Source organism: Opisthocomus hoazin, chromosome Z, assembly GCF_030867145.1.
Source record: "Opisthocomus hoazin isolate bOpiHoa1 chromosome Z, bOpiHoa1.hap1, whole genome shotgun sequence".
In the NCBI taxonomy this organism is placed as follows: domain Eukaryota; kingdom Metazoa; phylum Chordata; class Aves; order Opisthocomiformes; family Opisthocomidae; genus Opisthocomus; species Opisthocomus hoazin.
The window spans coordinates 66,123,167-66,138,075 of record NC_134454.1 but is presented as its reverse complement, the minus strand read 5'-3'; the positions used below and the strand labels follow the sequence as shown (position 1 = coordinate 66,138,075).

At 39.3% G+C, this 14,909-nt stretch overlaps 1 protein-coding gene across 1 annotated transcript in view; it reads right to left on the bottom strand.

Moving 5' to 3' along the window:
- The window catches only part of LOC142358947 (interleukin-6 receptor subunit beta-like), a 32,223-nt gene extending 18,742 nt beyond the window's left edge, over window positions 1-13,481 (bottom strand). The window contains exons 1-7 of the mRNA XM_075411715.1: window positions 13,434-13,481; window positions 10,887-10,934; window positions 10,641-10,691; window positions 6,724-6,835; window positions 4,092-4,258; window positions 2,854-2,993; window positions 92-233 (exon numbers count right to left, since the gene is read on the bottom strand). Of these exons, the coding sequence (XP_075267830.1) occupies window positions 92-233; window positions 2,854-2,993; window positions 4,092-4,258; window positions 6,724-6,835; window positions 10,641-10,691; window positions 10,887-10,929 (655 nt within the window). The 5' untranslated portion in view covers window positions 10,930-10,934; window positions 13,434-13,481. The remainder of the gene's footprint in view (window positions 1-91; window positions 234-2,853; window positions 2,994-4,091; window positions 4,259-6,723; window positions 6,836-10,640; window positions 10,692-10,886; window positions 10,935-13,433) is intronic.
- Window positions 13,482-14,909: the final 1,428 nt, after the last annotated feature.

Genomic DNA, 14,909 nt, shown 5'->3' with positions numbered 1-14,909 from the left:
ATCTGACAATGCTATTTCATGTGATGCAAGATTTGAAAAGACTTTTACATTCGTGTTTATTCCCAGTAGGACAAAACTATATTTCACTTACTGTGAGGGACCAAAATCTCTTTACTCCAAAGACAAACACAGTGGAGACCATCCTTGGCTATGCATCTGAGCTGAACAATGTATGAAGACATAGCATTTAAATTCAAAATGGTGACATTGACAGCATTGCTTTCTACAGGCACCTAAAAACAAATGATGTTTAATTTATGTGGCAGCAGTAAAAAAATCACCTTATATTAACTGTTTTCTCAGCCAGGTACCAGTCTTCTGACTTCAGCTGAAAGTAGGGCTTCCTATCGTCAAAGAGGAATTACTACACATTTTAGCCAGTATCTAGTCATGCTTTCAAGGCAATACCCTCTTTTTCATGAGCTTGTTCTTCTCAGTCAGGACATGTAAGCATTGGTTTAGGTCTAAATATTGTCTTAAAAATCAGTTAGGCATTATATATACTGAGAAATAATCGCTTAACTCTGAGCCTTGTTGGCATTCTGAAGAACAAGATGTCAAGGTCAAACAAAATATTTATTTTTAAAAAATCCTCTTATTCTCAGATGTTACAGTATGTCTAAATACACCCATGTGACTGATGTAGTAAGGAGTGTGGCTGGACGGAACCTGTGTCTATCTGTGCCTTAATGCCACAGAAATAATGTGCGTCTGTAGCTGATGATGGCAATGGAGCTCCAGTGCCTGTACAGGCAGTGTAGATTGTCTTGAAACAAAGGCACCACCTGTGTCTGTAGAAAACCCTGAGCTGAAGACTGTGAGAGATAATATGACTGATACCTGTTGCTATATGCTTGAATTATTTTACACTCTTCCCCAGGTGTCCATTGGTGGCTGCTATCAGAGTACACTATCTTGCATGAAGTGGACCTTTTGTCAGATCGGTTCTAGGTGTTATGATTTTTTGATAGAAATGCTATTGCAAACTGAAATATTTGTTTCAACATTTGTCTGCTGTGAAGTTTTGTTTTCTTAATTGTATCTATTTCCTAAAAAAGTCCCAAACAACAACCCAAAACAAAACCAAGAAAACCCCACCCAAATTCCCCACTACTAGGTTACCATCTCTTCTCTTTTGTTTTCTGCAGTGCTTTCCTTTTATGAAAGTTAATTAATTAACTTCATATAACTTTGCTAACAAAACTAGCTTGGTCACAAAAAACCCCACAACACACAATGTTACAGATAGACTCCTGTTCTCCTACAGAACAAGAGGGAAGTGAAATAGATAGGACACGAGTGTTAAATTATATTACAGGCGCATTAATCCTACTCTTGTCAAACACTATTTCTTGGCTACCTTTATATATCCTCTGTGTGTGTATGCCCACACTCACCCTTTCCCTTCAGTCCCATCTGTAAACGCATCCTATGTTCATGTGATTATGAAGAGTTCACAGCCAAAGATCACAGGATCATCTAGGACATGGGGTATAATGAATATTCATGACCTGTAGTCATTCAGTACTAGGTCATTCTCATCACTCAGTGCGGCTATCTCTACCAATCCTTCACATTGCTAACTTGAATCACCTATCTCCCTTGTCTCCAGAATCTGTAGGACATGTGTCTTAACTCTCTGTTCTTCCACATCCTGCTACCAGACTGCCTGCACATGGTTATCTATCTATTGCACTACTGGATGGGTGGAACATGCTTGGGTATCTGGCTGTCCTAGAATGGTCTAGAACTTGTATGTCATTGAACAATGGGACTCTTCCAAGACTTGCACGTTCTTTGTGTGGAGATGAAAACTTTCTTACATGGGCCTCTCATAGTACTCCTTCTGAAATGGCTAAATAAAGCATCAGCCAGCTACGAGAGAAATGGAGAAAATATCGTAGATCTGATATAAAGGGAAGAGAGTAAGAGATTCTGGTGGTACAAAAGAAAGGAAGAGACTCCTAGCAGAGCAGAGATGCCCAAGAAGCAGGAACAGTTGCTTTTTAGACAGATTTCTTCTTTGGGTTCTGTTCTACATGATAAACACATTTTCTTCATCCAACTACAGATAACAGAACCTGAAAAACAGACAGTTTCAGTGACTCAGTGATACAAATCACGCGCATGTGCATGCCTGCTGGCAAAACCTTTTCATGATATGCTGGATGGCAAGGGGCAGCATAAGCAGCCATTACTGCTGCATGCAAATCTTACTGAAATCATGATTGTTTCTCCATCTCTTTCTTGGTCCCTTTAGTTTGAGGTACTGTCCTCTTTCTCACTGTTGCATATCCTAAAATGCATCTGGAACTGATCCTGTACCACAGAGAAATTATTTCCCTTCCTGTCAAAGAAGGAAATCTGGAAAACTGATGCAAAATGGAATTCTGTAAGGTATGAATTGTTACCTTAAAAATCACAGCAATAGGCTCTCTAATCAGTTTGAAAATTCAGTAGTACCAGCAAAAAGAGTAATATTGCCCATCACTTTAAGTGTAATCAGGATTTGAGTTTGTACGGTGTTTTTGATATCTGCTTCAGCTTTGGCACTGCTGATAGTTGTAGCATCCCATTGACAGGTTAATGACACAGCTGACATGCCATTCTGTTTTTTCTGTATAAAACTATAAATCTTTCTTTCCTAAACAGCTTAGGCTCTGTTAGAACAAAACTGAGAGACCTTTGTGAGATTTGCCTACAAATTGTCTACATGCTCTGCCTCCTTGCTATCCACGTTGTGTGTGCTCTTCAGTAGCATCCTGTTGATGTCCTGCTGTGCGTGCTATGTACTGCTGAGCTGATTGTAAGGCACCTCATGTTCTCAAGTGATTGTCATCTGGAACTACTTACCAGTGTCCACTGAGTGGATTCTGTGAGTGCCTCTCTGTATCTCAGCTCATATGGTGTAGGAGTTCCAGGCAGGTCCCACTTTATTATCAATTGGTTTGTGATCTGATGAGCATTTATGTTAGACAGTGTTAAGCACTTCCCTAAAATGGGGAACATGCAGCTGTTATAAATGCAAGAGAAGCAGCAAAGCTTTGGTAATTATGTCTGTCAGGTGTGGTTTATAGAAAATAAAAGACTTAGCATAGAAATCTGAACACCGAAAGACTTTAAAAAGGCTGGAAATGAATAAGTACTAAGTCTTTATGGTATCAACAAAATAGGGTTGTTCCTCTTGCCTTTCATTTGTGAGTGTTGCTGCTGATTTCAGGAAGATCCTTTTTCTAAGCAAGTGCTATTCTGAGTGAATCTGAAAGGCAAAATCTAAATGTCAAGAGTACCTATAATCATGAATTGTAGAAAAAATTTCAGCATATCTTCCAACTTCAGCAGCTCTTTTTAGCTATAGAATTGTATGTGTTTTTGTCTTTCCCTCCAATAAACACAAGGTGGCCAAAAGCCTCCAGAAGAGGTCATAATGAAAATTTTGGGTTGTACTGGTAGTGCCCCCCAGCAGTGAGAAGGGCCGTTTTTTCTTGGGCCATGGTTACTCTGAGAAGGTGAAGTTTTGGGAAGCTCTTAAAGTTATCTCAGTGATCAGATACTGTAAGGAATCTTTAAATAAATATCTGAAGGTCATAGTTCAGAGGATTTTTTTTTTCATATCTCTCCTGCAGCACTACATAATGGTTAAGCAGCCTTCGAGAAGACTTGAACTTTGAAAAGGTTTCTCAAAATACTAATGCTCTGTAACAAGGATTCCTCAAGTGCATGGTACTGAGTCAACTTGCTCATTGTAAACCAAGAAAGAAGTTCAGAAAAGCATCAAAGAGAGCACAGGAAGCTGGTTAAGTACTGTACACAAATATCACTACATATCACTACACATTTTCTGGATATGACTCTTTTATAGTCTAACAAATGATTTAAAGTAAAACCCTTCTCCTGTAAAATCTGTTAGACTTCTGCTATTGACTTCAGTAAAGATTTCATCCAAGGAAGCCAAACTGCAGCTTAGCTCTCTGAATCAGTAAAAAAAGAAGAGAATATTAGGATTTACAATGTTGGAAACAATCTTGAAGGAAATGCTACCAGTACTTCAACTGGGCACTGCAGTAATTCAGCTAGCGGAGATGCTGTACCTGCTTCACTCGGTATAACTGAGATGTTCTTCCCTTTCGTGCAGCTGTCATGGGCGTAATTCACTGCTATCCAAATAGATGCAGATCGCTTCATGTAAAGATCCTTTCGTTCTATGGTGATGGAAGACAATGATGTGTTTCGTTGAAAAAGTTTTGGTATTCTGTCCCTTTGGAGAAAAGGAAGCAGACTGAAAACCAAACATTTTATTGGATTATAGTTACTCTTTCTGCCCCCTGCCCCAGAAAGCATAATTACAACAGTTAGTAGTTTTCCAGGTACCTATATACAAAATTCAGCACCTTGAAATCTTGAAGGTAAGGCCTGAGCACCTTGAAACAGCAGATGTAATTCCAGTATCGTGGTAACTCTAGCAAATTTAAATACGCAAATCCATGTTTTGTGGTGGAGAACTGTTAAATTCCTTAAACATGTAAGGCACAGCATGATACAAGACAAAATCCATATGGCCTTCTTTCATCCTTACAGTGGGATATAAAGGGCATTTACAAGGTATAAAATTAGGTTAGAAACTACTTCATAAAGTCTACTTGCCACCTAACATGGGGCACCTAAATTCCTTTCAAACAGCAAATTTTGTCAGCTACTTCTATCTAAATTACCACAAGGACAGAAAAACCTCTTCTGAGTTACATGCCTGTCATTTGACTTTTGTTGCTGCAAAGCATCAGAGTTTGGCAGAGATGTTAAAATGCCACTTCAGTCCTCAGCCCTGTAGACTTCTCCTGGCATACCTAATGCGCACAGTACTGAAGCCCAAGAGGTTGAAGGCCTGAAATAGGAGGCTCTTCCTCTTCTGGCTAGATTTTTTTTCCCCAACTCTCTTCTTTAGTCTCTGCCACACACAGGACAGATTTTTTTCAAGGTTAAAGCAGTGCTAGAGCAGTGTTCTTAAAGAAATGGGTCGGCATACATATTGCCTACCTACATATTTTAACTATTAAATGTGCTGATCATGATGCAATATTAAATAACTGAACAAAACCACTTGAAGCTTCCCCTGTCTTCTGCTTCAGACTAGTTGTGAGTCAGTCATCAATATTTCAAAGCATGATTTTGAATGCTTGGTTGGAACTTCTTTGTGGGAGTGGTTTTCTTTAATCCTTTTCTTCCTGACAACTAAACCATAAGGAGCAAGGATAAGCAACAATTTCAGTGTCAGACTGGTGTTACTTGTGTTACTTGCAGAAAGGTGTGATGTCCTTTTCTAGGCAAGCAAAAAGACCTTTCAGCCCATTTCAGAAAAGGTTTTTCTTTAAAGCCATTGGGTTGAAGCCTAGGAGATGGAGGTTCAAGTCCTGGCTCTGTCTTGGGAAAATCAACATCTCTGTGAGGCAATTGCCTCCCTCCTTCCCCACCCACCTCCTTTTTCACTCTTATCTGTCTTCTCTGTTCATAACATCCACCCTGCAGCCTAGGAAGAGCACAGTCTGATTTTGGCTGAGGACTCGAAGAGCAACTAGCTTACAGACACTTGAGCTGATAGCATCTATACAGAAGCAGAGCCTTTTCACAGGTATTTCTTCCCTTCCAAGAAACTGGGGCTCCTGGAAGACCCAAAAGGCAAGACAGCAAATGCAGGGGGGTGTGGTGCTTGTTGTGAGTTGGCAGAAGCTGCTACGTCCAGTGGGAAGATACTGAAGATGAAGCGGGGTGTAATCTGAGCCCTGAGGTGGTTGCTTTGCTCCGCTACAATGTGCAGACCACCCTGGGGAATTTCCCAGTGTAGTGAAGTTTCCTTAGCTTTAGGGGATGCTCCTAACCACAGCTCTTTTTTAATGCAGAGTGGTGGGTTATGTGGAAAATAATGAGCAATGAGTATCAGAAATTGCCAACGGTATACAGTGTTGTACCCTGTGTGCCCCATGATATGTCTCATGATCCCACTTCTCTTTTCTAAACGTAACCTTAATCTCATGGGAGATCTCAAATATGTAGATACAAAATGAGGAAAATCCATTTTGCAATGCAACTACCGAGACAGAAATTTGGTTAATTTTTTTAACTAGCCTATGGGCAGATGTTGATTTAATCCACCTATCTACATTTCACCTGGCTTCTTTGTTTTAGCTTGCTCAAAAAAGGCACAACTGAAGATACCTGTATTTTAAGGTAATTGGTTGAAGACCAGCCCTACAAGTTCATTCCATCTGCAAATACTTGATAATTCAGTATTGGAAGAAAATACTTAAAAATCTGTTTTTCTTATGTGCCACATCTGACATCTCCTTGGATACATGGTATAACATAATATATAATGTAGAATAAAAATCATCTTAGTGTCTACTTGGTTGTTGGTTTTTTTTTTAATTTGAAAGCGTTAGAGTTGAAAATTCAAGGCAAACAAATAGATGCAAATAAAAGTAACTGATTAAGGTGATCTTTGGCAATAGTGTTTCAAACTGTTTTGGAGACATGCAAAGATGTGTAACGACTCTTACCAAGCTCTTAGGCAATCAACAGGTATTGATGAGATGTGAAGAAAGATTTTGACCAGTATTGTGTAACAACTTACAATGTGATGAAATATGTTGGAGAAAAACTCTGGCAGGTAGAAATCATGCCAAACACCAATGACAGCTTTTTGCTTTCTGAAATGACTTCTGAACTTACCATTTTAAGAATATGGTATAACTAATTGTATTCGGAGTGCTGGGTGCAGGCAGCCAGGTACAGGTTAGATCCTCGCTTAATTCTCGGTAGCATACCAATTCATTGTCCCAATCTGCAAGATGAAAACATGTGGACTGGAAAAGACCCAACAGAGGCAACTGTTTACCATTGACAGGTGCGAAATGACTATGAGAAGCAAAGACAAATACAATACAGGCTATACCATTTTGTGCAACAAAATAAGAGCTAGCTGTGTGAGTCCTTACGCCACATTTACTCTCAAGGCAAATAGTTCACAAATGTTTAGAACAAGGGACAGAGACATTTAGAAAGTTTAGACCTTATTAGTCCTAATGCTTCCAAGTAAAACTGAGTTTGCCTACATGAAGGTAGCAAAGGATAATTCTTCTTGTGTTTTATAATGCTATTACCAGCTGTTATGAACCCAACAACATAGTGCTGGAATGCTTGCTGTGGTGTTTCCTACAGCTTTGGTATCGTTACACCTTTGAACTATGTTTCTCTCCTGTAGCAGTGACGTCTTGCTTGCTGCTTGCCTCTGCACTTACTTAAAGCTCGAATTTATATATTTATTTTCCAGTTCTGAATCAAAGATCTTGTATACTACTCAAAACACTACTGCATTCTTTGGCACAAAAATTGCAGAAACAAACTACATGTATTCAAGGAAGCACTACTAATTTTTGGTCCTCTGCTTCAAGGAAAGCTATTGGAAGGTAATCTCCTTAAACCAGATGATGCTATTACTGTGAACCTATGTCTGTCTTGCCACTGTTTTTCTGGAAGCGCTCAATTGTTTGCTGAAATCTGCACAAAGCATTGGTTTCTGGTGGGTTACTCTGGATCTGAGGAGCAAGCCCCTTCCCTGGGGGAGTCGCTGTGACTTGGGAACCCCAGAGAACCAGGAGCATCTGCCTTACCCAAGAGGGAGGCACTTTTCACTCACAGGATTATGGAGTTGGCAACAGCTCTGCCCGCAGAAGCTTATCGACTGTTAAACATAAGACTATAGACACTTTTGAAAGTGTAGGCCAGAAGCGACCGCACGCACTCTTGTGAAACATCTTCAGAATGAATGCCATGGAGGAAAAAAGGAGAGAGAGACACTGCATTTTAGTGACTAACACCAAGGGCCAATGTGATGTTTCTGTAACTTCCAGCTGGCAAGAATTACTGTGGAGTTTCTTGCAAAGCATTATACACTTCAGCACAGGGCTAATTATCAACAGTAGAAATGATTGGTTAGACTCCAGAATTACTCTAAAACCATCAGTCATCTCTATCTGGAGTTCAGAATAATGCACTGTTACTGGAGAAAAATAATATGCTGCTTATACTACCAGCTTCATAGAGATCACATTATAAAGCAGGATGAGCATTTTATGTGCAAAATGACTGGTGCTTAATCTTTGGAAAGAAAAATATGGGGAATTTTTGCAACTGAACATACGTATTTTTCATCTGAGGGGAGATTAAACATTGATGACATTCTCAAAGGAACTAATTTTTAAACTGTAGTGGTTAAGCTTATTTCAGTATTTCGAAAATCTCTTATCAGAAATGGTAGCGATAACATATGACTGTTCTCCTTCTGCTTTGTGTCTTACTGTCTGAACTATTAGTTCAGAAGAACCAGCCATGATGTCGCAAATTGCCACCCACGCTTTTAAAAAAAGACCCAGATAAACTTTTCTTTTTCTCTTCAGAAAATTAGATAAGGATCTCAACAGGTACAGGATATGTAAGGTGATAAAAATTTATTTTTCCTGATGAGAAGAGTCACATGTTCTTTACATCTATTAGATTTAATGAGTTGCTAATAGGCCTATCAATCTTGAATAAGAAATGTTTTGCTATTTGGTAAGTAAAGATATACGTCTCTCGAGTTGGTGTTACAACATTGTTATGACAGTAAAGATGAGTCCTCCTCTTTTCCTCATTCAGAGCTATCTCTTCCTACAACCTGAGTTACAGAGTATCCCTGGTATTCTTTTCATCATTCAGACAGTAGATGTGTATTTACATTAAAAATTGATTTGGACCAAAAATTTTCTCAGATGAGTATAGATCAGAACTGAATATCCTCACCCTATGGCACTTCCTTTGTCTTACTAAAAGAAATGTCCTTTTCTAATAACGTTATGCTGCATCAATTTAGGTGTGTGCAGCTTCCTTTCAGGAAGGTGGAGATCAGGTCTTCCTTGTTGTACAGCAATGTGAATAATTATTGAATTATTTGCTTTCCTGGTCTGACCACCAAACCAAATCTTGGCCACCTCACCCATGGACATGATACTCTACCAACTGGGGAAAGCAGCAACTGCTCTCACATTCTTCCGCTCTTTTACTCTGAATTAACTGTTTCATTTACTTGATGTTTCTTTTTGTTGTTGTTTTAAAGAAACACCTGAAAACAAAGCCTTTTTGGAACCGCTGTAACTCTTCATGTCAATATGTTTGTAACACACTGCTCCTGAAACTATTTAAAATAACAGTTCTGGAGAGACTGAAGAAGGAAACATTTTCACTCCTCTGCTAATTTTCTGCTAACTTCTTCCCCAGCTAACTGCTGAGATCCAAGTGGTGACCACAGTGTTGCAGACATGTCTCTGCTTTTAGAAGAACAGGGGGTTGTGCTGTTCCTCATGATTTCAGTCTTACAAAAAACCTCTGGCTTTTTCTACGAGATGATGGTATTAGAACAGACAAAGAAAAAATAGTAGATTTTACATGTGGAACTAGTGTATTAGCTCAACTAACACCCCAATGCACCATCCCGCTGCCAATATAAAGAAGTTCTATGTTACTTTCTCCAGATAAACCAAATGAATATTACACCCTGTTTTTTCTCACTTTTCCTGTTTGTGGGCACTAGTGTCCACAGGCACATTGAATTTTATCCTAGTGCTTTTTTGTTTTACTCTACAGTTTCCCCTTAAAGAACATGCATATTAATGGTTCTTCCCAGCCCTAGAATAGTACTAGTACTGTACCACGACTGTGCTCCAAGAGCTATGCAAAGAAAGAAGAAAAATTTTCAGTCTTCTAAAGACACCACAATTCAGTTTCTTCTTAAAAAACACAACCAAAACCCCCCAAATCTTATTTTTTTTTACTCTAGAACTTTTTGTTTCTCTCCTTGTGTAACTGGTGTTGTCAGTAATGCTTTAGTAGGGTTGAGTCTGATTGGCTAATAGCAAGGACTAGAAAATTATGCGTGGCTAATTTCCAAAAAATACGGTCCTCATGATGATGTCTTATGCAGTGCCACTGTGTACTCAAAAACCTGTCTTCTCTGCTGTGGCTTTTAGCAAGTAGGACATTTCTGCCTACAATAAATTCAGTATAAAGTACATCAGATGACCACCAATTGCTGTGTAGTATCCTCTTGTGAAATGCGTTGGACTGGTCCTTTTTGCCATTAACAGTATTTTATCAGTTAAACATAAGTATAAATAATTGTCACACATAAACATTACAGATTCTATTGCCTTTTGAAATCATGGCAATTTGTCCAGAGACCGCAGATGAGATAGAATTTATTCACAGCTTGTTGATTACCTCTACATAGCCGTAAATGCTCTACCATCACACAGAGACATCTGTCTATGTTGTCTTGGGTGGTTTTTCCCTTCAGAAATCTGTAGACATTTCTTTTCAGATAAAATCTCTCTTGCCTGGCGCTTGCAGGCAGTGCAAGGTGGTCCTGGAATTTCCATGGGAAGGGAGCAGAGAGCCTGTGGTGGACAGGAGCCTGGCCAGAGACCAGCAGCTGCTGCCCGCTAGAGTCCCATGCCAGTGCTTCACACTGAAATAGTTTCAGCTGGCAAGTTTCCTACAACAAGGACATTTGTCTTTGCAATTAAGTAGGTATTACATGAGAAATATTTACCCACCTGGGAGCTGCTGGCAAAATGGAAAATCCCAATTTATGCAGTTGCAGGAATCTGGGGGAATAAAACGGAGTCATTTAACAAGATAGCTGTAAGAAAAATAGGAAAAAACACTACTGGCTCTTGTTTCTCCTGCCCATAGAACTTAATTCAGTCATGATTTTAGTTGTACAGCCTTATCTTTGAGTAGTGTTATGAATTTTTACTATTTATAAACAGTAGTAAGTTATGCAGCAAACGAAAACTCACCCGTTGCAAATAAAAAGATAGCTGCAAGCAGAGAGTTCTTCATCTTCTCTGTAAAGAAGCATAATGATTACTATCAACATTACAGTGTCTTCAGTCTATTTTCACACTTCCTCTTCAAACTTCCTATTCATTCTACCAACTACACTGTTACTGGCTGAACACAAATAATAGGTTTATGAATAAAAATGTGAGGGACACTTGAGCTTTAAGTTACTACTTATACTTACGAAAACCTAACAACATTTCTGAAAAACAGAAACTTTCCCCCTTGATCTTTGTAATCAGTCAAAGGCAGATTCTTAACGGTGTCTGAGATACCAGCAGTGCAAACCATATTAAGCTTGTATGGGAACTCTGAACTCATTTGAAAATGGTAGCCTAAATGTCAGTGTAAATTAGAGATACTGATAACAATAAAAAGTAAGTCAAGGTGTTTGACTTACTCTAATATGAATACTTGGATACCATAGAAATAATAGCAGCAGAAGCCTGTCTTCACTTTCTGACTTCTTCCCCCATTCAAAGTAATATCACCACTGCAAAGACACTGTATCTGCATTGTTGGTACAAACACTGGGGGTCCTAATGTGGACAAAAATCACCTTAGCTGTAAATCAGGTGTGACTATGAACTCCACATCCATTAAGTCCAGTCAGAGAACATTGAAAATAACTCTGGGTGCAGAAGCCAGCAGAGCCACCATAACTGTTGCTGCTAAAAGCAGTAAAGCGAAATTTTCAGAACATTTCACTGCTGTGAGAAATTTCCCTTCTGGGCTTAGACAGCTGCAATCAGAGACCGGATTCAGATCTACCTGGTGACAGGCAAATTATTAACTTATCTTGCCAACCATGGCATATTTCAGGTTGAGTATTGAATAGCTAAAAAAATTCGGTTTAAAATGAATAATTTCTTAAAGAGAGAGAGTTACAGGCATGCTTCTGAGCCTGGTCTACAGTAGGAGTGGGTGACTAATGCACCAACTGTATCTTATCAGATTTTCTGAAGGGCACAGTCATGAAATGTAAATGAACAAGGAATTCTACTGAGTGTTACAGGGGCTTTCCTAGTGATGAAATTGTTTGGGCTTGGGTGTAAGTGCTGAAATGCTGAAGGGTGGTAGGTACAGTGTGTGTGTGTGCAGGTTCAAAACCCCTCATATCTGAGTGACCCCAAAATCAGCCTGGACAACACTTCACATAAAGAATAGCCAGGAGGATAGTGTGAATTTATGAGCAGTAAGGAAAAGCTGACAAAGAGAAAATGCAAGTCATATGTGAGAGAGGTTCTGACAGTGGGGGCTGAAGAGTTAGACTCAGGGTAGCAACTATACATATTGGCAGAACTATACATATTGGTTTGACATGATCAGGATAAACACATTTAAAATAACCTATCCCAAAAGAAAACCATGTAAGTAACTTAATGCAGGGGCATGAAACTGGATTGAGCGTGCACAGAATTAGGACAGAGCATACTGGAGAGAAATAAACCCAATAAGGCAAGTCCATGTTATCTTTGCCTGAGCTATAGGTCTCACTATGAATGTTACTGTCACTTAAAGAAAAAAGTAAATTGTAACAAGTACGGAAAATACATTGCCAATCAAAATAGCCGAGGAGATAGGATACCAAAACTGGAATTTGTCATAGGAGTAAGTAATTTTTAATTATAAGTCCGCTATCAGATTGCCATAGTAATCTTTTAATGTATAACAAAAGCTGAATCATAATTTTTGATGTAAGTTTTGCATAGAATCAGCTTTTTGAATGCTTGATATTTCAGCTCCTTCACCACTATGGACTATCAGAATTGTAAATGCCTGAATTTTTCCTGTTATTCCGATGAGGATAAATGATGCCGTCTTCTGTGATAGGCTCAAAAGTGCAGAATGACTGGAGGTTACCACCAACTTTTTTTCATTTTTGACCTAAATATTTTCTCAGACCTAGGTTTATGTGTTGTTATAGAAGTGGTTTTCTCCTAATGCTTTTCCTTGTCACTTCTTTAGTAAGTTCTGCAGTAAAAGACATGACAGGCTCTTGGTCTCCCCAGAAGATAATCTTGAAATAAATGAACTCTTCTACTCAGACTGGATTACATCATGTAAATTAACAGAAAACTCGCAGCATCCTTCTCTGGTCCCTGTCCCAACCGTATCTGTTAACTGTTACACTTCAAAGGAAAAATAATCTCTGAAGACAGGCAGGCACAATGAACAACATGCTGCTGACCCCCTGGTCCTGCTCCATACCTGCGAAGCTCTATCTCTTGTAGCCTTATACATGACAGGATGGCTGGTCAGACAGTGAGCTTGTAAGTACATTTTTTGCAGGTGACCCTGCGCCCGAGAATGCTAATGAAACAGAGGGGATCTGGAATCATTTTTGCTCAGAGTCCTAAATACATCCCAAGATAGTCTGCGTTATGTGGGATGAGCAGCCTCATTAAAGCACACTCAGAACCTAGTGGGCAGATGAAGCAGAATGTAGACTGCAGAGATAAGATATCAGGAAAGGAATATTGCACTTCTATTTGAAGCCTTACCTTGTCTGAAGCGCAAATTGTTGAGGTCTTCATTTTCTCCTGGTTGAATCTGTGTGTATTTTTGCTAGCTCGCTGTTTCTCTGGTGACAAGTTCGGTTCCAATTGACTACAGTTGCTCTGTTTCAGGCATATTGTAACAAATTCAATATTGCAGCAAATTCAAATTCAGTTTTGACCTATTAGTAGTACATGCCTAAGTCCTGTATCGTTCCTCTGTGCATCTGAAGTAGAGCTGCACTATTTTCCACAAGTTATTTCTCATATAACTCTGCTTCGAATAAGCAGACCTCCAGGTCTGTAAAAGATCTGACAGATTCTTACAGAGTGTTTTTTGCCAGAGAGATACATGAGTATCTGAATTCAAAGACAATTCTCATATGCTCTTTGGAAAAAGAAAAAATCCCACTCAGCCCTCAACCACACCCCCTGGGGGAAATTTGCTATGACAGAGAGAGTCTCCACCACACACTCTTTCATCTTTTCTAAGTTCAAGTTACATTGTGAAGCAGCTTGTAATTCAAACAGTTCTATGCTATCTTAATGAAAATCACTAACTTCACCCTAACACATCAACTGAGAAGAGACCGTAAAAAGGTTCATATAAGAGGTCTGCCTGGAGGTTTAATATCATCCAAGTATAGATGAAGCATAAATGTCATTGAATAAAGTAGACAGCCAACGCAGAATGCAAAAGAACCAGAGACTGATATGTATGGGTGAAGATTCCTTTGAAGAAAAAACATTGAGGGAACTAAATTAATTTCATTAAGACCAAATGTGGATTACATTCTGCTTACACAAGAGTAGATGTGGGGTCTCACTCCTGACAGTGATGTGATGCTTAACCTCCCTAAGTGTTGATGCAGAGTTTTGCCTAGGGTGTCAGCTAGTATATTTATAAGAGTCGAGGCAGTATGATTAGATGGGACAGGCAACTTCTCTTTACTGCAGCACCAGAGTTAGTGCTACAGGTTTGTTTATGGGTTAACGAGTGGAAGTTCTCCCTGGGGTAGCTAAGACTGGTGGTTTGCATACAGGGTTCAACTGGCTGAGCTGTGTGCAGAAACAGAGTCTTAAGTACTGTGATTTGAATTGGAAGTAAGATCTTTACCTCTGCGAGACCACCGTTGAGCACATCTTACCAGTTTCACTAAGTTGTAGTCTGTGACTGCTGTGAAAACATAATATGTCTGCTTAGATTTGTGTTCATAATGTTTTCCCGTGCAGCCAAGAGAAGAATCAAGGATCATCCTTAACTTTGTCCATCACATTTAAGACACTACTAGAGGGAACTTAGTGCTTTTAATACACAAGTAGCTGAGCAGGAAAATAACCCTTCTTCCTTGCCATTCTGCTTGGCTTACCTAGTGGGCCCGCATCTGCTACAGGGAGTTATTTCAGGATATGTGGTGTGGAAACAAAGAAAATTTGACAAAAAAATCCTCTCCTCATACACACTTGTGGGAGTAAACTTTA